This window comes from Dermacentor andersoni, chromosome 2 (assembly GCF_023375885.2).
Source record: "Dermacentor andersoni chromosome 2, qqDerAnde1_hic_scaffold, whole genome shotgun sequence".
Classification (NCBI taxonomy): domain Eukaryota; kingdom Metazoa; phylum Arthropoda; class Arachnida; order Ixodida; family Ixodidae; genus Dermacentor; species Dermacentor andersoni.
The window spans coordinates 108,087,013-108,111,987 of NC_092815.1; the positions used below are offsets into that span (position 1 = coordinate 108,087,013).

Consider the following 24,975-nt stretch of genomic DNA (forward strand, 5'->3'; position numbering starts at 1 on the left):
AATTGGAGGAAACGGCGACGGGTGGTGCCCGGTACAAGGAGCAGAGGGGTGACTTCTGTGGGAGGCCGATACCTGACCTCGAAAAAACAGAGATTGTATGCCTTTTCTGTCTCGCTCGGAACAGGCACGAGCGACCCGTACGTGAAGTTCAAGCAGGGCGGCCGGCAGGTGTACCGCAGCCGCACAGTGTCCCGCTCGCTGGACCCGTACTGGGACGAGTGCTTCACGGTGGCCGTGCGAGACCTCTGGGACCCGCTGGTGGTGCGCGTCTTCGACTACGACTTCGGCCTCCAGGACGACTTCATGGGCGCAGCCACCGTAGAACTGCATACGCTAGAGATCGACAGGTACGCACCCTGCGCATTGAAAATAAAAAACCCCGTCGCTGGCCCTCGTTGGGGCTCCTTCTTATATATACTGAGCTTCAAGATTACGCCTACGAAGAGAGAAAGCCTCACTTGCTCACTGTCGGTTGTTTTACCGCAAGCGTGCACGGACGTACGCATAGGATAGGATAGGAATAACTTTAATAAAGTGCCGGCAAACGACGATTTAACGAGTCGTGAGGCTGGCCAAGCGTCGACCCGGGGTTATACCCTACTCTGCACTAGCCCAGTTGGGCCCGTTTGTAGTGGGTCATGAGGCTTGTGCTTTTCGAGCGCACCCCGGGCCTGCTGGACGGCCCATAGTTGTGATTCCTCGTCTGCAGACTGCAGTGCACTTTGAAGTTCTGGCGGGTAAGTCCTTGAGGTAGCTGCCGTCGGGAACCTGGCACAGTCCCACATGATGTGCCATTGGTCCGCCGGACCCGCTGCACAAACACCGCACAGCCCACTCATACGCATATATTTAAAGGAAGTGAAAGCAGCTTTTCACTCATTTAAGCCGGGAGCATATTACCGCCCAATTTTCTTTCTTTGTCTGTTGTGTCCCGAGAAAATGGGTTGTCGCTTTTATGAGGCCTGTGGTTCGTGCGAATATGACATTTCTATGGATGACCATCATCGCGTTATCCCTCCCCCCCCCCCCCCCCCTCCTTTGCTTTCCTACTCCCTCCTCATCGAGCCAGTAGTCAGTTCACCGACCATCTCCTACGTTTCTACCGCGTCGGCGAGCAGGTTCCTTTTTTTCCCGTGGCGTATCTCAGCATGCTTCTACTTCTGTCTTTCGTTCGCCGCACACGATGACTGGAGCTGCGCTGGTTCCTGTACGATGATCAGCAGTAACGAATATGACGCTGGAGTTTGCCATCGTTCATATAGGCACTTCTTTCCACCGCGAAGGTAGTGCACTATTGCGCTTTTTTATTCTATGTCTACTTCTTCCGCCGCGATCGTATAGCGGACCGGTTGCAGCTCGGCTTCCTTTTCCGGGAACAGATAGTAGGCTTGCGCCTGCTACTCAGCCGTCCAGACCGCCACGGACGCTCGCAATGTTACAACTACATCCACCGTAAACCTCCGCAAAGATTTCTTTGTTTTTTTCTTTCGTTCGGGTTTATTGTCTTCGGTTTAACTACTCATTCTGACTGCATATCGAGCTCCAGGACCTAAGGTACAGCGATCAGGCAAACGTGGACTAGTTAAGTATTATACGCACCGCACGGAATGACGGAACTGATGAAATTCCGACCCGCGTCGGTCTTTCTTGCCGAGCATGAGTCGGCATCGTGGACGTCTAGAAAATGCGGTATGTACACAGTGGTTCCTGATGTTCTTCATTTCCGTGTGGAACGACGTGACTGATGAACATTGAGGACTACGTTCTACATTTTATATTAAGGCGTACATTAAGCTAAAGCTCGAAAGCGGGGCTCTAGCGCACCAATTACGCGTATAGCGACGGACAAAGCTCCTAATTTCTCTATACGTTTTCACAGCGAAACACGCTTAAAAGGGACACTAAAGGCAAATACTGAGTCAAGTTAGAGTGATAGATTAGCGCTCGAGAATCTCTAAAGCGTCAGTATTATCGCGAACAGAGCCTTAATAATCGAGAAATTGAGGTAAATGCAAGACATGATTAGAGACTCCCCCGGGACATTCAAGCACTTGCCCATTGACGAAAGCACTCCTCAGTTAAGTTCTGTCACTAGTACTCGACCACTCTTTGTAAGAAACATCCTTGTATTGTATCATAAGATGGAATAAAATGTTACTTTTACACTTTCTTTTTTATTTTTCTGTTTCATCTTTAGAAAAAAAGAACTCATTGAAATTACCGCCGACTACGACGCGTGTGGTCTAGAAGTTTCGTTTTCGCTCGACCCTGCGCGGCCCAAGCTTTCGCGTTTCAGTGCTTTCCTGATCGCGTAGTGCTGCGCTGGTTTTGCTGGCTCGCGAAACTCGCACAAACTGCAAGCAGAAAATACATCTTCCATGTGATGTCGCGGGATGCCCGATTGGTCCACGCGACTTGACCAAGAAGCAGCTGCAGGGTCGAATCCACCGCTCTTTCTTGGCTCGGTACCACCCTCAGACGGGCGCCATTTTACTCACCGACGACAGCAAAGATGGCGTATGCAACGTCACCACTCCCCCCCCCCCCCCCCCCCCCACGGTTGTGTAGCGGGAGACTTGAATTTTGAAAAAGGCATTCGGACCCTTCAGATGCAATTTTCTCGTAAACTAAGTCTTTTCTTGGCATGAAACAGGGATCGCGAGGTTTCCGGCATGGTATGTAAACAGTCCACGCCGACTGAGTATTTGCCTTTAGTGTACATTTAAAGCCTCGAAAAGCCAATCGCGCGGCCTTTTTGAGTTCTGCTGCTCAACTTCCTGCATAACGTCCCAGCAGTCGCAAGAAAGGGTTATGTTAGCATCAGCTGAGCGAGGACTACGTTTCGTAACTGGGGTCACGGCCACTACAATTTGCGATAGTGATTCTGCATGAGACCAGTAAGCACGGCACCTTGATTCGATAGTGCCCACGTTGAGTGATTTGTAAGCTAGCAGGCATTCATCTCGCGCACACTACTTCAGGAGTGTTGTGTCACGCCAGTAAACGGGATACTGCTAGATACAGATCGCTTTGTTAAGCGTCCGAGTTCACATTGTTTACTACAAGACCGCCGGATGCGTTATTCGCGTGAGCGGGAAAAGGCAGTCGAGGAAATTAAGGCAATTTCACATATCAGCATATCAACAGCGCTCACGGTTACGTTATGGATGTCGCGGTTGTTCCTCGTCCGGCGTGCTCATGCATGAAGCTTTTGTTTTGCCCAACTCTTCCTCGTGTTCGGGACAGAGAAACAAAGTGAAATGTTCGGCGAGGTGCTGCAAAACACAGCGTCCCCGTGTGCGTGCCTGTCGTGATTGGTGCGGTGCCGCAGGCCGACTGACATCCTGCTCAACCTGACCGAGTCCGGCAAGGCGGAAGACGCGGACGCCAAGGATCTCGGCTACATCGTGCTCACCGTCACGCTGCTACCGGCATCGGCCCGTGACGACGTCGAACAACAGGTGAGCACATTACGCGCGTTTACACCACGTCGGCCACGGTCGTGTGCTGGCTGGAGGCGGTGCACTTGACCGTGGCGGCATCGACACATTATTTATGGGCGTCGATGGTTGTGTCCTTGTTATTATTATATGCATATATTTTTTAGGGAAATCTGTCAGTCACCTGTGACCAACCGCGGTGGCGCATCGCCTCTGACACGTCGACAATGAGAAAAAAGTCGCGGGATCGACTCCGGGCCGCCTTAGTCGCATTTGTTTGGGGGCAAAGTGCAAGAACGCCTTTATGAAGCACAACCACGTGAGAAAGTGGGTCAAGGCGCTATCGAAGTCTGGAGGTTTGAATAACTTATTATTAGAGATAAACTAATGCTACCGCGTCATTCGTCGCCTCTTCCTTTATTTTTACGTCTTACTTGAATTATTTGTTATTCTTTCCCTATTTATTTTTTCTTCCCTTAACCCTACCACCACTGCAGGGAAGCAAACCAGAAGCGTCTCTTCGGGTTAACCTCCTCCTTGCGTTTCCCATTTCTCTCTCTCTCTACATGCGGCAGATTACGCGCTTCGTTGAAACGTCGTAAGAAGTTTTGAAAAACACCCGAAGAACGCAAAATGCAGCAAGACCGGTGCAACTTGCCTAAATATACCCGGACCGGAGTTTCTGAAATATCGCTGTGTGTGTGGGCGGCTTCTATATAGGGCAAGATACGGCGGGAGCATCGCACGCTACCATGAACCTATGAAGGCCAAACCGGAAATTGTGTTAATGACTTGGCATGAAAGTATTGCACTATCAGTAACCAATCATGGCTAAATGCGCGCTTACCACCATGCTGCATCTCTTGCAAATGTGAGCCACGGCTCCTTGAGATAAAGAACCTGGGGAGAGATAATGGCACATTAGCGAGGGATAGGTTGGTCGCCTTTCATATTATGAAGAGATGCATGGATTGTGTTACTGACACGACTGTTTATACCTTCTACAATTAACTCCACTTGTTGCACACATTTCTCATATTGCCGCGACGAGTACTTGAGTGATGAATGCAAGCACATTTCTTGTTCACATATCAGAGTTTCGCTTGCAAACAAACCACTTGAACTTATCTCCCGGCCCGTCTTGGACGTACGTTGTCTTTTTGTTAGGTTAACACGTATCAAGTCGATATTTGTGAAGCTCTTAGAAACACTTCTTCCCGTTACTTTGTGGTCAAGTAACGAGTTTGGCGCTCACATTGGCGCGGATGCGACGTGCGCTTGCGAAACATAAAGCCCAATCGATCCAACCGGGTTTCAGTTGAATCGATCGAGGATGCACTGCTTTCTCTTAGAGGCTATATACACCAGAATGCGAACAGCTAGGCGGCTGCTGTTTACGTGCTTCCGAGGCAAGCGTCGACACCTTGCAACGGATCGTTCGGGAATCTGCTAGTGAGAGGAACTTGCCGCTTTGGCGTGCAGGCTTTTTTTTTAGAGGACCCTTTTTCTCGTGAAGGCATTCACTTCTTCTTGGCGGTTTTCGATCACGATCAAAGTGACGGAGTTGTTGACGCAAGGCTTCCAAGCGTCAGGCGAAGCTTCGTGTGCCTTCGTGAGCAGGGGCTGCACAAGTTTTCTTTATCGTTGCGACGTTATTTGACTAGCCGGTCCTTGCTATTTAAATGCTTAACTAACGTTATTGTGCTGCTTTCCCAGCTTAAATTTCAGCTTGTTTCATTGTTTGTATCACGCTTCGCTGTTTCATCATCAGTAGCACACATATATGGGAGGTGCTGCTGCCCATGTGCCGTCGTCTCCAACGAAGGAAAGAGCTCAAGGGCCGCGGTGCCTGGGCACGACGTCTCGGAAGGGGCATTCGTAAATATGAACAACTCTCTGCATAATCGTAAAGAGCGGCTGTGACGTTCACAATGATCATCTAAGCGTAACCTAGTTTTGTCTGAATGTCCTTGAAAATTCAATCAACTTCAAAAACGAATACAAGATATAGCTGAGCTTTCTTTTTTTTTTATTGCAAACAAACAGCATTAAGAAATTTTTCTTTGCACGAAACATTACGTTTCTAGTGAGTGTTTTCCACTTCTCTGTTTTTGTTATTAGGACGAGCCGCGCTGCTTATTGTGGCTTAGGGGAGGCACTAATTGTTGCGTAAGTTAGACGAACACAAAGTATCGAGCATGTGAGACAGCAGTAGTATTTTTCTTTCTTAGTTAAATTTGTCCTATGGTACTTTGTACAAATTATCAAACAACTTGCCGAGCAACGAGTTCTTTTGAGTTATTTAGGCTCGTTTCTAGATGTCTTTTTTTTTGTTGACCCGATTCCATATCGTCACAGTCGAACCTGACTATACGCGACCGTCATATGCTGCAGATACCCATTTGTATAATGATACGATACGAGGCCTCGTCGTCATTTGCGATAGCCAGGTATGTAAATCCACGGGTGTCTGACGGAAATTATTTCTTTAGTGTTTTCTGCAACTCGTCCCAAATGTTCGGGATCGTCCACTGTTAGTGGAATCGCCTTACTACTGCAACACTAATACCACCTTAAATTTGGCATCGAATCTAACAGTCGATAGTCGATCGATAGTCGATAATGTGGATATCTATTATCGATAGATATGCGCATTAGGCATTCTAGAAGTCAAATTTTTCTAGATGACGAGGAAAAAACAAATGATGCTGCTGCAGTAGATTGAATTTGAATGAGAAGTACTGATACTTCATCTTTATTGCGTTATATGAAGGCTTCGGACCTCCAAACCGTGGAGACCATACTGACAAACAGCACCCTAAATAATTTACTGCGCTTGTTTTTCTACCAGCCAGGTTCGCTTCATTTCGCGGAAGGCGCATGCCTGTCACTACAAAGAAGGTGCTCACACGTGAGCAGTATATCGCGATGTTTCGGCACTTGCTCTCTCTCACTCAGTAGTCTTTTATGCTGCTGCTTCGGGTCTCACAACGAGTAGCAGCATGGCAGAATACCGAGGGAGCCAGAGCAATTTCCATGACGTCAAGATGTACTGAATTAACACGGCAAGCTGGGCGAGTTGGTGATTGAACATGTTCCTATGGGTGGGCAGCGCAACCCGGACGAAAGACGAGAGGAAGTACACAATACGAGCGCTGACTAACTGCTCACCTGTGATCACCTTCTGGGTCGTGACACACACACACACCTCCCGGGAAAGGAAACCGAATCTGTCACGTACAAAAATTACCATAATGCTCTGATAATGCCATAAATGTCAAAAAATTAATTTCACAATGTAATTAATCTTTCTAAGGTATTGAGGTCGAGCACCTTCAGTAAATGAAAAAAAGTAGCAGTTTCACCGGAAGGCGAAGCATCGATTGCGATAGCAAATTAGTAGACAGCTGTGCACAGTAAGCTTAGAACTTTTATCGGCCGTATAAATTTGTAAACGTTCGCCTACTAACTAAATCAACAAACATGGAGTCACGCGCGAACTAGCAAACATGAACACACCTCACTCGATGACCCTGGAAGCTCGGCGTCGAAACGCTGGAGTCAGGAAGCGCGGCAGCAGCACCGAGCGAATTGACCTTCGTGCTGCCTCTTCCCTCAACGTGAACTAAGCGGCGAAAATACAGCCACACGAAGCTATCAGCACTCGGCACACTCTATCCCCATCACAGATCCCTATCAAGATAGGGCCCGCGCGGCCACGCCATACGCAGCAGCCACCGGAGTATAACCCCCCTCCCCCCCCACTCGCCTCCCTCCGATGCCTTGCGCGCGACGGAAGACGGCGCGCTTCCTCGCACTTTCTTTCCTTCCGCCGTCGGCTCACCTTCGCACGCGTTCGCCCTTGTGTGTTATACGGAGCATGAAGGCGACGCCGAAGGCAGAAATGCGCCTGGAGTGTCCGTATAATTGATATCGCAATAAAGAAGAATTTCTGCAGAAACCGTCTCAGGATGACCGTCGACGTTAATGCGATTAGCGTTGAAGCAATGTAGCGACACCTTGTATTGCCACTGCCGAAACGCGTCATGGGGCGTCTACTGCAGCTAGGCTTCTCTCTCGTGCCCCCTTTCTTGAAGAGCGGAACAGACATCATCATCATCATCATCATCATCAGCATCTATCTATCTATCTATCTATCTATCTATCTATCTATCTATCTATCTATCTATCTATCTATCTATCTATCTATCTATCTATCTATCTATCTATCTATCTATCTATCTATCTATGTGTCTATCTGTCTGTCTGTCTGTCTGTCTGTCTGTCTATCTATCTATCTATCTATCTATCTATCTATCTATCTATCTATCTATCTATCTATCTATCTATCTATCTATCTATCATAGATAGATAGATAGTGCGTGAAATATCTGAAGACTGTCAATCGCATTAAAATTAGAAGTGGAATATGTCATTACAAGACACCTTTAGAATGGACAGCCCTGTACACTGTTGCGACCGGGGGTGCGATGATGTGGGAAGTTCATGAACCGGAGTGAGGATCGTATTCCTTGGCATGACATTCAGGACGTTTTAGAACACACGTGTATATTTACATTTTGTACCAGAGCATATGGGAATGATGCAGAGAAAACGTTCCCTAAACGTTCAAGCTGCCGAATTCGATCACAAAGCGTCCATCTCGTCTTTTATCTCTTCCGTCGCCCCAGTCACGACACGTTCCCCCTATGCGGTGTAAGGAGTATGGGCGACATCATCTCCCGCCAATCCGGACGTTTGCATCCCTTTTACCTCCGAGGAGAGATTGGCCCAAAACACACGCACGTCACTTTGCACGAACAGGGAAAGAAGGAAACACACCGAGGACACGCATTCCCCATTAGCGAAGCGATATGACAGAAGAAGGGCGCCACGAGGTCGTTTGAAGTAATGTCAATTCGCGAATCTCCCGAACCAGCGTGTCGGTGTCCAACTGTTTGCCATAAATCATCGCAGTTGGAATTGGCTCTGACGAGGTCGTTGGCTAGTTTACCATTGTCGCGTTCTCCGTGAGCGACTAGATCCGCGGGATCGATGCTCGATCATATCTTCCCCGAGTGATGGAACAAGAGTCGCCAGTTGTTTCCGGCGGTTTACTTATAAGTGTACAAAGGCAAAAATAGGGAGAGAAAAATAATGTTGTGTAAACATTGTCAAGAAGAGCTCGGCGAGTGATCGAATTTCGCAGGCTGAGCACAAATAACATGGCGATCACATGTCGCCATTACGTTCCAAAACGTTTCTTTCTTCGTCCTTATTGATTAGCGAGTGTAGCACCTCACGTCTGTATAGTTGCAATGGCCGATTGTTTGGCAGGATGAATGATAAAGATGTCATCGAATTAAAGAAAATGTTGAAAAGCAAAAAATACAAAAAGAAAAACCACCGTATTGTATAGTATTATCACGGAAGCGTCAGCCTTTTCGGCGTGTGCAAGTACATCCTATATAGCTATACCGCGTGTATTCGCTGAAGCGTAACGAGAGCGCAGCTGGCAGCGTTAAGGTATCTATCTGAAGGGATAGTGGATTGTGCCTGATTACTGACAGCTGCACTTGGTTCTTTTCTTAATCTTCGAGCGACCCGATCACTTGCTTGTTGTGTATAGCTGTACACATTTATCTTCACCGTAGAAAGTGTGTTCGTGTTTACACTGAGTTTGTGGTTGTTTAAAAATCGTAGATCAGCTCCCAAGCGCTTGGAATTGTTTCTGAAAAATCGTCTTATATTTCGCTCAACGGAGGGGATTGCTTGCTAAAGCTGCATGTAACGAGGGCATGTAACAATAATATCGAATATATTTTTGGAACCGTACTAAACACGCGCCTTATTTTGATATTGTTGGTTAAAAGAAAGAAAGCAATACTCGATCATGCATGCTTCGCGTGCGCAGAGATCGCCACTTTCGCGCCACGCATGGCGCAACGGGAGCTAAACTTGGGTTCGCGTCCGGCTGTTAGGAGAGGCATAGCTCAACAGTAGGTTTGTCGGTCCGAGCCGGAGTGATCGCGTTTGAGAGAACTTACTTTGGCGCACAGTAGGCGTTGAACTCAGACCGGTGCTCGTAAGGAGTCGTAATGCCTTCAAGAGTGCAGAAGAAATTTCACGCTTGCGCGGCTGTGGCCCACCAGTGCTCGGGCCGTAGGGTCCTGAAATGGCGCGAAGAGTCTAGGGCATCAAGACGGAGGGGACGCCCATCCCTTTTGACCGCGGCAGAACGTGTCCATGTCCATAAGGAGTGCAGGCGCAGGAGCCAAACACAGGAGCTGCAACTACTTACATGTTGGCGCGGGCAGCGCAGGGCAGTCTCGGACGCCACTAGTGTAGGGGCGTCGTCTTGTTACCCTATACGGTACCCTAAACCCTTTATGTTACCCCTTACACTAAACGGGCCCTCTACTTATAGGGAGCGAGCATGATTGCACTGGAGGACCGTAAGATCCCCGCTTACTGTCACATAATTCAAGCGTGTAAGCTCGTTTATGTGTGAATAAATGTAACTTGTGCATTTTTCAACGTCCATTTCTGTGCCCTATAGTTCCCATACGCCGTCAGCAGGACGCGCAAGACGTTTCACATGCCCCACCGCGGCTACGTCCCTGGTAGAACCTACCCGAATGTTTGTTTTTCTGTCTCGCAATTGAAGGTCAACAAAAAGTGGGCGAACGAGGGAAGCTCCAGCCTAGGGTGCCAACATTTTATTGTCGACAAGGGGACTTGTTTTCGTCAGGACAATATCAGCTTTGCTTGACGGCGTTTGTATACACAGCTCACTGGCCCCTACAGAGCTCACTCTCGAAATGCATGAGCGGGTGTACAAAAAGGATGCGGTGCACGTGAGTCAGCTTGATAAGTTGAAAAGGAGGGTTTAGCTATGTTGTTAGTGAGGGGGGGGGGGGGGGGGGTGTAATGCATTATGATAGTAAACCTGTTAGAAAAAAAAAAGAGAGTTGTTAACATAAATGCTGTGAAGAAACGTTGTGAGCTTCACACGCAGCACAGCTGAAGCATAATTGAACTCGTCCAGCACATCTGTTGGTTCTGTTTTCAGTGATTTGTGTTCAATTCCAGAACGTACGTAACGTGCCCTTTCGTTGTTCTGTCTCCTTATCCTAATGTGTAGACTGTCCTCGCCGCTAGTAAATACAGCTTAGTCTGAAATTTGGTCATTTCGCCCCATTTCGTCGTTATTTTACCATTGAATACCTTACAGTTTGTGGACAAGGCGGTGACAAAACGGCTACCAACATTCCTCGCTTCTAAACAAACCACGCAGTGACCGACACTGGAAATCGAGTCATGTTCAGTGCCGCAATCGCGACCGATTCTTTTGCCATATATAGACGACGGTATTTCCTTTTTCTTCTCTGAGCGATTGTTTGAAAGGGGAATAAAGCACACACACATCGAAAGTTGCAGTAGTAGCTGATAACATAGTGGCGCTGGCGGCCTTGAGCAATATTGCCTAGAAAAGTTGATGGTGGGGTGTATTGCCCGGAGGCTATACCAGTGGAGAAGTTTTGTTTGCAAACCCTTTCGATTCCCTTCACGTGTGAGCGGCAATTCTTTAAGTGCCACCGCGCACGCATATAGAATCAGACGCCGGATTCCGTCATATATGAGCAATGGGAAAGTGTGCGGTCGTAAGGAGGCGCTAAGGTTTTCAGCATACTTATCAAATTTTTGCTGAATTTCACGCGGCGAGAAGCGCCCGACTTCCTAACAATCATTTTCCTTCAGTTCGATTCTTCCGTCGCGCATCGGGCGGCCGATTTCGGCGACGGAAACCGCGCGGTGGTGTGTACGAGCCAGCGACGATGGGTCAAAGAAACGTAAAATAACCGCTACAAAATATGAGCGCACAAGCAAACTTGAGGCAGTCAAAAAAAAAATCTGCCCTGAAGAGCACGAGGGGCCGCTGAGACCAAGTCCAGCCCTCACAGGGGCTTTTTTACGAGTGGTTAATTCAAAACGGCCCCATTCGCCGAATCGAATGCGCCGTTATACAAACATGCACTGCGACGATTCCCACGAGAGAACAGCGAAGCGTTTTCGACGGAGCGGCGCTTATCGACCGCGTGCACCCCAAATATGATTTCTGTAGATGCGGCACTTATTCTTTAACAAATATACACACCTATAAGAACATGCTAATTAAGTGTTTCCAGGTGTACTTTTTTACAGTTCCTCGAGAAAACGGGCCCGCGGCGGGCTGTGCTGATTCTGCCGCTTTAGCGTGTGTAGTGCAGGTAAAGATGAAAGAAAAGCGCCCGTGCATATAGATTGTGTACTGCGCCAGCGCTACTAAAATGGCGACATCGCCATCTTGTTTTACCGCCGTAGTGCACGCATGCCTTGAGGACGGTACGCGTGTCCGTCTCTCCCCGTATCCTTTCCGCGTCTCTGTTCTCTCTCGTTTCTTTTACGGCCATGCACCCGAGGCCTCGAATCGATCCCGTTGTTTCGTTCGCTGGGCTGAAACGTATTCGCCATTTTACATCGCATCTATTCACCTTCGTGCTTTCTGCTTTGGAAATGCGCCTGCGAAATTTTCAGCGCTGTATACGAGTTCAGGTTTGTGTATTGTGGGGGCCGTCCCGCAATCGAATATACAGACCGGGCGTTTTTGAGGGCCTTTGTTGTAGGGTCAGCGCAACCCTTTGCGGCTCGGTGCGGAACTTGTAGAACTTCATGAGCTCGCCAACTGGGAATATTGCAATAACTATAGGCAGTCTTTCAACAGTGGTCGAACAAGGGACGCCGCTAAAGCCAACGCTTCGGCAAGAGGACAAGACATACGTGACCCCTTGTCGAAACATAGCCTCCAGCGGCATCCCCTGTTCGAATGCTGTTGATCAGTTCAAATAAACGAGTTCGTTTGGCACGGAAGTCCACGGAAGAAATACCTAAACGTCATTCCCTGTTTTTCGAAATAATGTGTATCGGCAGAATTCAGTATTGCAGTGGCAACGTTATCTGATGCGGAGGTGGTAGGTGGTCAGTGGTAATGGAGCCAACCAAATACTGACGGCTAACATATGATATCTCCAAAAGCCCGCGACCTTGCTCTGGCTAGTCTTCAAATTTAGTTTTTGTATTTAATCTACATTGTAAACAACATTAACGCAAAATTTACAGAAAGTATTTTTTTAAGATTCCTTCATATTCTTTTTATTGAAGTGAATGTTAAGAGAGGTTGGCGCCTTTATGGTGGCACCGGCTACTCCTTGTCACTTGGCAAACGAAACAAATTTCCGTAAAAAGGGAGAATAACGACAAAAAATATAACACTCATTAGAACACCGGATCAATAAAAAATATACAGTCCAACAGTACATGAGTCGCAAAGTTTTGTGCATTAGTTCAGTCCACGTACGCATATATAAAGTCAGATGTTTTGAACAGCCAAAACAACCAACAAATGTAATACACTGCAAGTACAGAACAGAATTATACATATTGCGTAAAAGTTGCGATCACCATATAAACCAATTATGAACCACGGACAACGTTTATGTAACTCATTTAGCGTATTCAGATCATCTGATACTTAATATTTTCCCAAAATGTTCGTGCCCTCTAAAAACTTTTTCAGAGCAAGAAGTGCTCTTTTTTGAAGGCCCGCAGTTGGCCAGGGACCAAGTATCTTTTTTAGAGTGAATGGTCTTCTGGCTAATATAAACAAATTAGCTTGCAGTACCGTTCTTTGTGTATCGTATTTCGTGCACTCGAGAAGAAGATGATGTACATCTTCGTCTGGATGGCCACAAGAACACTGCGGGCTAGAGACACGTTTTATCCTGTACAAGAAGTGTTTCGTAAATGCAGTACCAAGACGCAGCCGGTGTACCAATGTTTCAAATTTTCTGTTGTCTCTTAGAGTTTCCGGCACTGATAAGTTTATACATGGGTCTATAGAGTATAACTCCGAGTTTTTAGTTTGCTGATCAAACCAGCTAGTTTTGCTGAGGCGACAAGAAATCTGTCTCAGGATCAGACGGACTTCACTACGCAATAGGGGAAGATTGGTTGTCTCTGCGTTATTGTGCGCGCGATTCGCAGCTGTGTCCGCTGCAGTATTACCAGGGATATTGCAGTGCCCAGGTATCCACTGAAATGCAATTACGTGGTTCATTGTGCTTGCTTTTGTAAGTTATTTGAGCGTCTCATACAATAGCGAAGTTTTCAAAGAATTTTTCTTATTTCTCTGTAGCAATGTGAGAGCGGCTTGCGAATCGCTAAAGATAACCCATTTTCGCGAATGTTTTTCTGATGTTATGAAACGCAAAGCACACAGGATTGCAAATAGTTCTGCCATGGTGGAAGATGTATCCCGGGATAACTTACATGTTTGCTCTAGCGCTAAATGTTGAATGACGAATGCTGAAGTCGAGGAATTTTTATGGCACGAACCATCTGTATAAACGTGGATGTACTGGGGATATAATGAGTAAATTTGGAAGAGTGCCAGTTGCTGTACGGCTACTATAACATGTCTCTCCTAGATATAACCCCGTCAACCGATAATTCCATTTTAGGGCATGTTAACATCCAGGGAGCGTAACTAACATCCACTTTGCATAATTCAAATCTTGGTAGTAATGCTTTATGTTCTCGAACAACATCGTGAATTTTGCTTTTGTTTCTTTCGGTGAGCGCGAGGTTTAATGGATGCTTCTTGTGTTGGGTTAAGATGCGATAAATATGTCGGCATGTTTCAACCGTTCGTATGACTGGAAATGGGGGGTGACGAGCTTCAGCAATTACTAAAGAACTCGAGGTAGCCTGCGGAACCCCAAGACACACTCGTAGCCCCCTTGCTAGTAAACGTTGAAAGCGTTCCTCAGAAGTTTGCGATGAACCATGGAGAATAGGTCCCGAGTAAGCAATTTTTTGTTTTATGAGGGCGTTATGAATTTGTAGTAGCGAAGAGACTGATCCCCCCCACGTTGTGCCTGCGAGTCGCCGAAGTACGTTTATTACTGCATTGGTCTGCTTTTCAATTGCGCGGATGTGTGAAGCCCATGTTAGCTGGCGTTCAAGAATAACTCCAAGAAATTTGTGCTCTTTCACAAACATCAAAGTCTGCCCGTTAAGCCTAAGTTGGAAATTAATCAATTGTCGTCTAGTGAAAGGAAGTACGGCTGTCTTTGCGTATGAAAGACTCATGCCTCTTTCTCTTAAAAAGTTGTTGATACTATCAAGACCCTCTTGCTGCGTTGTTTGAATGTCCTGTATATTAGATCCAGAGGCCCATATGCAGATGTCATTTGCGTACAGAGAATACTGTAGACCAGACGGGAGTTTTTGTGGCAAGGCTGCCATGACACAGTTGAATAAAAACGGACTGAGACCACTGCCCTGCGGAACGCCCTGCGTGATGCTGTGATAATTACTTTCTCCTTCAATTGTTTCCATAAGTATTTTTCTATCTTTCAAGAAATTTGATACCCATCGCAGTGTTTGACCGTGTAGGCCAAGCTCTAACATACCAGCAAGGACGTGTATGTGACTTACAGTGTCGAATGCTCTTTGAATGTCTAAGAATATTGCTACTGTCACATTTCCGCAAATTCGTTCATGTTCGACGCATGTGGCAATGTCTGATACTGCGTCCATTGTACACCGATTTTGTCGAAAACCGGTCATGTGGTCGGAAAATACATTTGTGTGTTCACACCACCATTGCAGTCGACTGTCTATCATCTTCTTCATTAGTTTGGAAAAACAGCTTGTGAGACTGATGGGTCAGTAGGAGTCAAGACAAAGTGGAGTCTTTCCTGGTTTTAGCACTGGAATTACTCGAGCTAATTTCCATGAATCCGGAAGAGTCTCTCTTATCCAGATATAATTAAATATCTCCAAAAGAGTCATTCTTCCTACTGGACCTAGGTTCTTTAACATCACATACGTAACACCATCTGGGCCAGCGGTTGTCTTTGTACGGCATGACGAAAGAGCACTTTTCAATTCATTTAAACTAAACTCACAGTCAAGTTGATGATGTCGTGACATAAAGCACGCACGAAGCTTGTGTTATGCCAGTGTTGTCGAACTTGCAAATTGTAGGCAAGTAAACGGAATTCCTGGTCTGGATATAAATTGACAGAATTCGTCAGCAACAGATGCTTCCGGAGTGCTTCGAGCTACGGCAAGGGCTCGGAAGGGATGGCTCTGGGTAACTGGACCACTAAAAGATCGGACAACGGACCATATTCTGGGAACTGGAGTAAACGGAGACAACGACGCGCAGTATTGTCGCCATCTTCTCGTACCTAGTTTTTGTAAGTGTCTGCGCGAAGTTGACTGAACTTTCTGTGCCATCTTGTAGTCATCCAGCTTTCCACTGCGGCGGTAAGCCCGTTCTGCGCGTCTTCTAATTGCTCTTAGGCATTCATATTCGCCGTCGACTGCAGCGTATTCATTTGGAACAATGATTTGCTTTGTGCAGATCTTGTAATACTCACATAGTATATTTGCAAAACTATTGAAGTTGGGATTTTCACCCAATCAGTTACTTAAATGGTGCCGAAAACTTTGCCAATTAGTATATTTTGAGTAACGTCGGATCCCCTCATTCCGTATGAGGCGATGTTTTACTAGGATCGGAAAATGATCACTACCGTGCGTTTCTATGTCCGTTGACCATTCAACGCCATCAAGAAGGTCTTGTGAGCAGAGCGTAACATCTATACAGCTTGAGTAACGAAACCCCCGCAAGAACGTTGGAGAGCTGTCATTTAACACGACCAGATTACTTTTTTCTGTGGCAGACTCTATAATGCTTCCACGGGAATCATTATATTCACTGCCCCAGATGACGTTATGTGCATTGAAGTCCCCACAAACCAGCGCATGTGAGTTTGCGGTACCAAACACATTCACCAAGCTGTCTACTGATATTTTGCTAGAACATTTTAGATAAAGACTGATCACTGTGACGCTTGTATCTTTAAAAGATATCTTGCATGCTACGAACTCCAGTATATTTAAATCGCTCGACTGTATTAAATAGGACGGCAGGTCCTTTCTCACGAAATAACACCGCTCTGCTATTTCCAGCAATGCGCGATGATTTATATATAACATAGTTCGAAAGACGAAAGTCACCCGTACGCCTGCCTCCTGTATACATAAAACAGGAAAGTTGTGTTGAGCTAGTAGTTTGCGAAAATCAGCTGACTTATTTCGAAGGCTATTAGCATTCCACTGAAATATGAAAACATTGTTATAATGATTATTCATTGTAAGTCTGCAGTGGAACTGTTGGTGGTTGTGGAAGCACCAACGATTCCATAGAAAGCAGTGCTTTTACCTCTGGAAGGTTGTTTGCGTGTGGAATGGCACTGAGAATTGCACGTAGAGCTGTGAATAGCACGGGCAGGATCATCTCTGCCACGGGTAAAGACGCGTAATCACCAAACGACGCTGAAGCTCCATGTGTGCTCGAAGCAGGTCGCTGAAGAGCTGACTGAGATGATCGCTTCATATTCTTTTTATAATGCATGTACAGTATAAATATTTATATACATCCCATTGAAAGTAAGATTATTTATTTGAAAACGTAAATGACAGTCCAAGCTCTCACTCAAAAAAGATCTAATTTAAAATATGAGGTTTTACTAGCTAAGACCACGTTTCATCATGAGGCGCACGCGTTAATGGGGGACTCCGAAATAATTTGGAACGCCAGGTTTTTTTTAACGTGCACGTAAATATTAATACACGGTTGTTTTCGCATTTTACCCCCCATCGAATTGTGGCCGCTACTGGCGGCAGAACTGCAGATAAAGACTGCACTTATGCAGGTTCGGCAAATTAGTTCTGCGGGATCCTGCAAGGTGGAGGAAGGTTCATGAAAGGAAAAATTGTCATCCACCTGAGTGTAGCTAGAAACTAAGCGAAACAATTGTAGATGCTTTTGCTGGATTAGTGCGGATGACAATATTTCCTTTCATCTTATGCAGGTTCCATGTCTCCACCTTCCCGTAAACCTTTGTCTTCTTAGCCAGCCTGTCGCGGCGATTGATAAAGTTATCTAGCGTCTCCCTCAAGGCTACGCTACACGTACCAACATGTGTTCCTGCACGAGATTCGAATGCAATAACGTGATGTCCTTCTTCACCCGTAAGCAATCGCCTAAAATCGAGCGCGGCTGTCAAAATCCATGAAGCCATGGACAGCTGGTACGGAAATTTCATCGCGGCATTGCCAGCATTAGCATTTCTTTGGGAACCTTACTCGCTTTCCGGTTTGTCCGTTTGCGTCTGTAACCTCTTTCACCCAGTGACCCGAGTTGTCCACTAGCTTGGGCCACTGGGTAAGTGCTGGCTGCTATCACGCCGAGCAGACAACGTGGGGCACTGGGTAATGTGGCAGCGAGGATGCGCCCGAACAGGCAACTACCGCACTGCGTTATGGGATACTGGTATGTGTCCACTCTTAACCGCGAATGCATGTGCCAAGGTAACACAAGGGGTACCTATAGCCTTAAGCATATCAAAGCGATAGCCCCCCCTTGTGCAACAGACACGTCTGTATCGATCGAACGCGGCCTCTTGACGGATAGCCATTGCAGCGAAGTTTCAGCTGGGGCACAATGATTACAACAGCGTGTACTGTGTCGTGGTATCATTCGGCATTGTGGTCGGCATGCAGTGAGATTGCCACTTTGCGTGTCTGCTGGTGTGCCAATAAGGTTTTTTGAGTCACGGAAGGCATGGGGATATTGCGTGCGGATACGATAATCATCGTAATAATTATCATAACACATAAAGCATATTTTTATCCCCAATTACACACCCATCATAAGAAAGATTGGCAATACCATTAAAGTCGCCAATCATCTCCAACTTACTGATTCGGCGCCATTTTATTGTATTTCTTTTTGCTAATTTTCTGGCTTGCCAAGCCTCCTTTTACGACAGGAAGGGCACTTTAGGTATTGCAGAAGCTTAAGTTACTGATACGTCTGTACTTGATATTCCTCGTAGGTGTTCCTTCAATTTATCGTTGCTCATGAACAAGTGCACTGGACAGTCCTGAATTGGCTGTGACCACGAACACCTGTCGTAACGACCTTTTCTAAGCCAGCCGCGGTTGAGACACTTCTGCCTGCACCGCGCGATCTCCGCTGTCTTGTTCGAAAGAGCAGCGGGAACTCCTTCGTCTTATGCCCGGGAGCTTTCACTACAGCACAGGCCGAAACGTGTCCTTGATACAACACAATGTAAGTGTAAAGTGCTCTGTGCGTGTGTGTGTGCATTTGAGCATGCGTACTTGGATTGTTTCTAGCAAGCAAAACTCCTAGCGTATATGGGCACACCTCTGTCTGCTCCGCATTGCCCTTTCCGCGGAGACCGTAATGTGTTTGTACGAATAAATAACACTATTGTTCATTTTTATTATTTCTGTTGTTTAAAGTGATTCAAGTTATGGTCTCGTACGCCTAGCCGCGTTCACGGTCACCTGCGTACGTGAGATTCTGCAGCTACGAGGTTAGGACTATTTACAAATAATTAGATATTGTGCTACCTATCGCTATCAGCAAAACCTGTCTATCCAGGATAAATCGAGCGAGTTTTTAGGCATGTAGGATTTACGAAAAAGGCTTAGACGTACACCACTCACGTACCTTGCGCGTACTTCCCAGTGAGAACCCGAAAATAATCTAAAGTGGACAAATTCCTAACACCTGTCTTAGTAATCAGCCACCGGATGCACGTGCTGAGATGCTGAGATGGCGTCGCTTAAAAAAAAAAAAAAAAGTTGACGAGATTTCCTTTTTGTAAACCTGCCTACATATGAGTTTGTTTATACCTATCTCGCAAACGTATTCGAGGAACTTAATGTGTGAGTAGATGTTAGCACTGTACACGCCATAACATAATTAGGGTACAAAAATTTATCCGCAGCAAATGTTTTACGCAACTGTTTGTCGCCTGTTTTACGCGAGGCTTAGAACCAGGTTGTTCTGGCGGCCCGTACCGACAATCCTAGGATTTGCCCGTCACACCCGATGGCTCGACCTTCGGCGGCTCGCAAGACGGGGAGTAGCATTTAGGGCTCGTTAACGTCTGGTTTTTGAAAACACCTCTCCGATGCCAGACGCAAGCAGACGCGACAATGAGGTGATGGGCGTACCTCCGTGCCAACGCGAATCGTAGTTTCCCGGTAAGAGGTGAAACTTTTTTTTTTTACATACGTCTTAAGTGATGTTCAATTTTGCCGAAAATATCTCTTGTAACAAGCCGGGCGTTCATGGCCGCATGCCTACGTGAGATTCCGGATCCACGATGTAAGAACCATTTATAAAAAGTTCTATATTGTGCTACCTATCGCAAAACCCGTCTATTTCCGATAAATCAAGGCAGTTCTTAGGCATGTGACATCCTCTCGGCTGGAATCCTCCGCGATAAGTTGGCCTCGCCGCCTACAGTATCATCTGACTGAGCTATTTCGTTTGCTCGGTTGCCATAGTCAGGAGCTCGAATCCTCGTATGACAAGAGGTGTCTTTTTTTTTCTTAAATCTGAGGGTGGTAAGTTCGAATTCATCTCATCCAGTATACTACATCTTCAGGCTTGGAGTGGCGCCTAACACCGGCAAAAGATGCCGAGGGCAAGTGGAAGCTATATTAATCCAGGTACAACCAAATTAGGAGGACCCACTAAGCTTCAACAAAAGACACTTCCTCACCAGAACAGGAATTGGCCTCCGTGGTGCAGTATTCGGGCACTCCCTCACAAATGAATCATTTGGTCAACGAATGGCCCTCATTCCCCAGCAACTTTCGAGCACCTGACCAAGGCGGCGGTCAGACCTGAAACGAAGCAGAGGGTGCTAAGAATCTCTGGACCCGGACAGGCAGCCAATGGAAAGTGACCCTGGCAGTGGTTAACACCCAAACTTTCTCGAGTGAGAAACTATCAGGCATTGTTTGGGATATCATTGGCCTTATTGAGGTTATAAGAACTGGTGAGGCTTATACAATGCTGACTAACGGCCACATCCTCTGCTATAGAGGCCTCTCAGATAAGAAGCAATAGGGGGTAGGATTTCTAATCCATAAGGACATAGCGGGCAACATTGAAGAATTCTACAGCATTAATGAAAAGGTAGCAGCAGTCGTAATAAAACTTAATAAGAGGTATAGAATAAAGGTAGTACAGTCATAGGCTTCAACCTGCAGTCATGAAGATGCTGAAGTAGATCAATTTGATGAAGATGTTGAATTAACGATGAGAAAAGTGCAAACTCAGTATACGCTAGTCCTGGGAGACTTCAATGCAAAAGGGGGGAAAGCAGGCTGGTGAACAAGCAATTGGCAACTACTGTATCGATTCAAGGAACACTACAGGAGAGATAGTAGAATTCGCAGAAAGGATTAAGCTGCGAATAATGAATACCTTCTTCAGGAAGCGCTGGAACAGAAAGTGGACCTGGAAAAGCCCTAATGGTGAAACAAGAAATGAAATAGGTTTCATATTTTCTGCCAATCTCAGGATACTGCAGGATGTAGAAGTGTTAGGTAGGGTAAAATGCAGTGATCATAGGTTGGTGAAGTCTAGGATTCACCTCAATTTGAAAAGAGAAAGAGTAAAATTGGTCCGTAAGAAACAGGCCAACCTAGACGCAGTAAGGGTAAAAGCAGACCAATTCCGGCTGGTACATGAAAACAAATATGCAGATTAGAACAGAGAGATGATGACATAGACCTAAGAATGAAACCGTAACTAGGTTGGCTTCAGAGGCAGCAATTGAAGTGGGAGGCAAGGCACCAATGAAACCAGTAGGCAAGCTCTCCCAAGTAACAAAGGACCTAATAAAGAAACGACAAAGAATGAAAATGTCCAGCTCAAGAGATAAGATACAATTCGCGGAACAGTCAAAACTGATCCACAAGGAGAAAATAAGGGATATTCGAAATTATAACGTGAGAAAGACTGAAGAAGCAGTAAAATATGGCGCAGCATGAAATAAGTGACAAGGAAACTTGGCATAGGACAAACCAAGATTTTTACTAAATGAAAAATAAGCAGGGTAATATCATCAGCAATTTCGAAGTTATAGTAAAAGCAGCGGAAGAATTCTATACGAACCTGTACATTACTCGGAGCAGCCGCAGAAAAACACAATTACTAGAGCTCAGTAAAGTTTTCGCTCACTCTCTCACTCAGAGCAGCCACGATACCTCCATTCGAACTAGTAATGAATAGGTTGCGGAGACTCCTTCTAAATCTAGCGATGAAGTTAGAAGGGCCTTGCAAGACATGAAACGTGGAAAAGCGGCAGGAGAAAATGGAACCACACTCGATTTAATTAAGGATGGACGAGACGTAATGCTTGAAAAACTGGCGGCCCTTTATACGAACTGTCTATCGACTTCAAGGGTCCCAGAGAACTGGATACTAATCCACAAAAAGGGAGACGTTAGACAACTGAAAAATTATAGACCCATTAGCTGACTCCCAGGATTATATAAAATATTCTCCAAGATAATTTTTAATAGAATAAGGGCAACACTGGACTTCAGTCGACCAAGGGGACAGGCTGGCTTCAGGAAGGGATACCCTTCAATGGATCATGTCCATGTCATCACTCAGGCAATCGAAAAATCGCAGAGTACAATCAGCCTCTCTATATGGATTTCATAGTTTACGAAAAGGCATTTGAATCATTAGAGATAAGAGCAGTCATAAAGACATTGCGTAATCAAGGAGTACAGGACGCTTACGTAAATATCTTGCAAAATATCTACAGAGATTCCACAGCTACATTAATTCTCCACAAGAAAAGTAGGAAGATACCTATAAAGAAAGGGGTCAGACAAGGAGACGCAATCTCTTCAATGCTATTCACTGCGTCCTTAAATTCTAGTGACTGTTGGAAGTGGAATTTCGATTCAGGGCCTGAGTTTTGCTAAAATAATTTTCAAAAATTCAGAAGTTTGAGAAATATAGAAGTGAGAAGTTTACAAAATAATAGCCTGCATCAAGAACAGTTATCGCGGTTCTGTAAATGGCGTCCATTGTATAATTCAAAGCGGACAAATTCTGCAAGTCAATTTATATCTTACGTGAATTTGTTACGTTGTGTGCAAGTGTTCTGCAAAAGTTGTATTTCGATATTACTAAATTTTTTCTTCAGCTTCATGTGTGACATATGAATTTTGTCCGCTTGAGATGTACTTTCAGATTAAATTCACAGAATGGTGATATCATCTTTCATTGCTGAGTTACAGAGTTCTAAACTTGATAGTTTCATTTTCTGAAGATTTTAGATTTTTGCCCATCTTTAATAAAAAATTAACGCTCTAGTTCAAAAATTTGAAACCAGCATTCACTATATTTTAAGTTTTTCTTTCTTTTTAAGCTTTTCTTTCTTGAGAAAAACGAATTCTCCTTTTACACGTATTTGAACAGGAGCCTTTAAGCTAAAGCTTCCTCTTAAGCTCGAAGTTTCTGCCCCATATGTTAGTACCGGTAGAATGCGATGATTGTGCACTTTTTTTTTTACAAGGACAGCGGTAAGCTGTTGGTAATGATTTGATGTCAAGGGAATGGAAATGTAGTCGAAGACGGCTAAAAATTAAGTGGCTTCGTGAGACTAGGAAATTTGCGGGCATAAGGTGGGATCAGAATAGCGCGAGACAGGGATAACTGTAGATCGCTGGGAAAGGCATTCGTCCTGCAGTGGACATGATGATAATCATGACGATGGTGATGACAATGATGATGAAGTGTGAACACACTGCCGAACTGTAAATTTCTGCTAGGAAAGCGTAAAACGAATCGAGTGAGTGTCGATTACTGATTTGTAACGGCACAACTTACTACGCGCAAAGTTACACCTGCTTATTGATGGGTAATTACCTACGGGTAATCTTAGTACCGTGCAAGCGGTCTGTAATCTCTTTACAAAGTCATAAACACTGCGTATCGGCACGAAGTTAAGTGGCTTCGACTTGCGCGTGATCACGCCAGGAGCTTGCATAGTTTGAAACGTCTTTTCGAGTATCTCTCAAGCAAGAGGTAGGCCAATTGAGTGATTCGAGATATGGAGAACAAACCAAAGGGGAAGAAGAGAGGGATTCGGTTCGGTGCCATTCCTGCGACAAGATAACACGTTCTTGCCGAATCGGGAGAAAAAAAAAAGGACGAAAAAAAAAAAGAAAGATTCTACTAATAACTATCCATTTTTGACGGTGGCAGTTCGCATGTTTAGTACTATATGTCTACCTTTTTGTTTCGTGAGGCAAACGTACCGTGATAAGGGCACAGACAGGAGTCGACGGTACTGCTTTTCTTGCATATCGTATCGTCGTTCTTTTGCGAATAGAAGTCCGCCCATTCCACGTGTTGAACTATCGTGTTGTCACTTGGGGGTCTTTTCCCGACTGCGAAGCCGTTAATAGACTTACGTGCTCTGCTGCCATAAGTGGGACTTTCCGTAGCGAGAGCTGTCTGGGCTGTTTCCTTTGGAACCGCCCACCTAAGAAAGCAACGGACGTCGCGGATGATGTGTGCAGTAGAAACATGTCCTTCTGGACTCGGCATCGGACTGTTATGTCGTGTCTAGTGCGGCTAAGGCGGCTAAGCGTGCAAGCGTAGACTTGCATGAAGGCCTCCTATGTGCGGCGTGTTATCGGATACCTCTGTGAACTTGAAAACCGCAAGAGCGAGAGGGAAGAGGAGGAGTGCGTCTCTCGTTGCGAGGCGCGAAACAAACAGCGAAACGGTGACCACGTGTTCTGCTGCCGCGAGAGAGAAAACACTTTATTGTAGGAAAGGCAGGCAAGCGAGATTATGCGGCGCTCGCAGCGTCCGTTTAGCAGCTGCGTTTGTTTACATCGCCCTTCTTTGGTGGCGTCTACGCCTTGAAACCTCCTCCGTTATCGTTACTCGCTTCCATTCGAGCAGCCGCGCGCGCATTTTCCCCGCCCAATACGCGACAGAAACAGGACGAGTTATGGCAACTGCATGGCCAGCTGACCTTGTGGTGTACGCAACGTCCGTTTCCCTCTAGACGACGGGCACGCCTTCCGCTCACCGCCGCTCGGACTGGTTCCGGCGAAGCGCCCTCGCGAGACACGCGCTGCTGCTGGCGGCGGCGACGTTCGAAACCTTCGAAACGCAAGCGGTCTCGTATCGTTTAGCGACCATCCTGCACTCTCTTGACTAACTCTCCGTCAACATCCCACCTTCTAACGGGGCAAATTGTTTGGATAGTAGCGGGCGCAAGCGCCACGTACGGGCTTAACAGTAAACATAATTACATGTTTGTTGTCAATAAGTAAAAATATTATGGTTTATTTTCTTACAAACAGGTGACGCGACAACCTGTAAGTTGTTCACTCAAAGCTTATTAATTTTGTAACATTTGAGAGCGTTTGACGGCTTGGGGATCTGCGGAGGTCGCAGCTTCGTAGCAAAAAATGCATACAACAGGTGGCATGATGGCGCATGCGCAATAACGCCGCCGCAGCCACGCATGATGTTGGCCGGGCCGCCGAC

At 46.0% G+C, this 24,975-nt stretch overlaps 1 protein-coding gene and 1 long non-coding RNA gene across 3 annotated transcripts in view; one reads left to right on the forward strand and one right to left on the reverse strand.

Annotated features, from left to right (window-relative positions):
- The window catches only part of LOC126541410 (multiple C2 and transmembrane domain-containing protein 1-like), a 288,393-nt gene that overhangs the window by 198,720 nt on the left and 64,698 nt on the right, over positions 1-24,975 (forward strand). For both annotated transcript variants that reach the window (XM_072286493.1, XM_072286494.1), the window contains exons 5-6: positions 125-347; positions 3,332-3,461. In XM_072286493.1, coding sequence (XP_072142594.1) covers positions 125-347; positions 3,332-3,461 — 353 coding nt within the window. The remainder of the gene's footprint in view (positions 1-124; positions 348-3,331; positions 3,462-24,975) is intronic.
- On the reverse strand, positions 521-24,654 carry LOC140216132 (uncharacterized). Its single transcript, XR_011892812.1, has 3 exons — positions 24,455-24,654; positions 4,288-4,340; positions 521-811 (listed from the first exon to the last, which is right to left on the reverse strand). It is a non-coding gene; the product is annotated as an uncharacterized lncRNA (long non-coding RNA).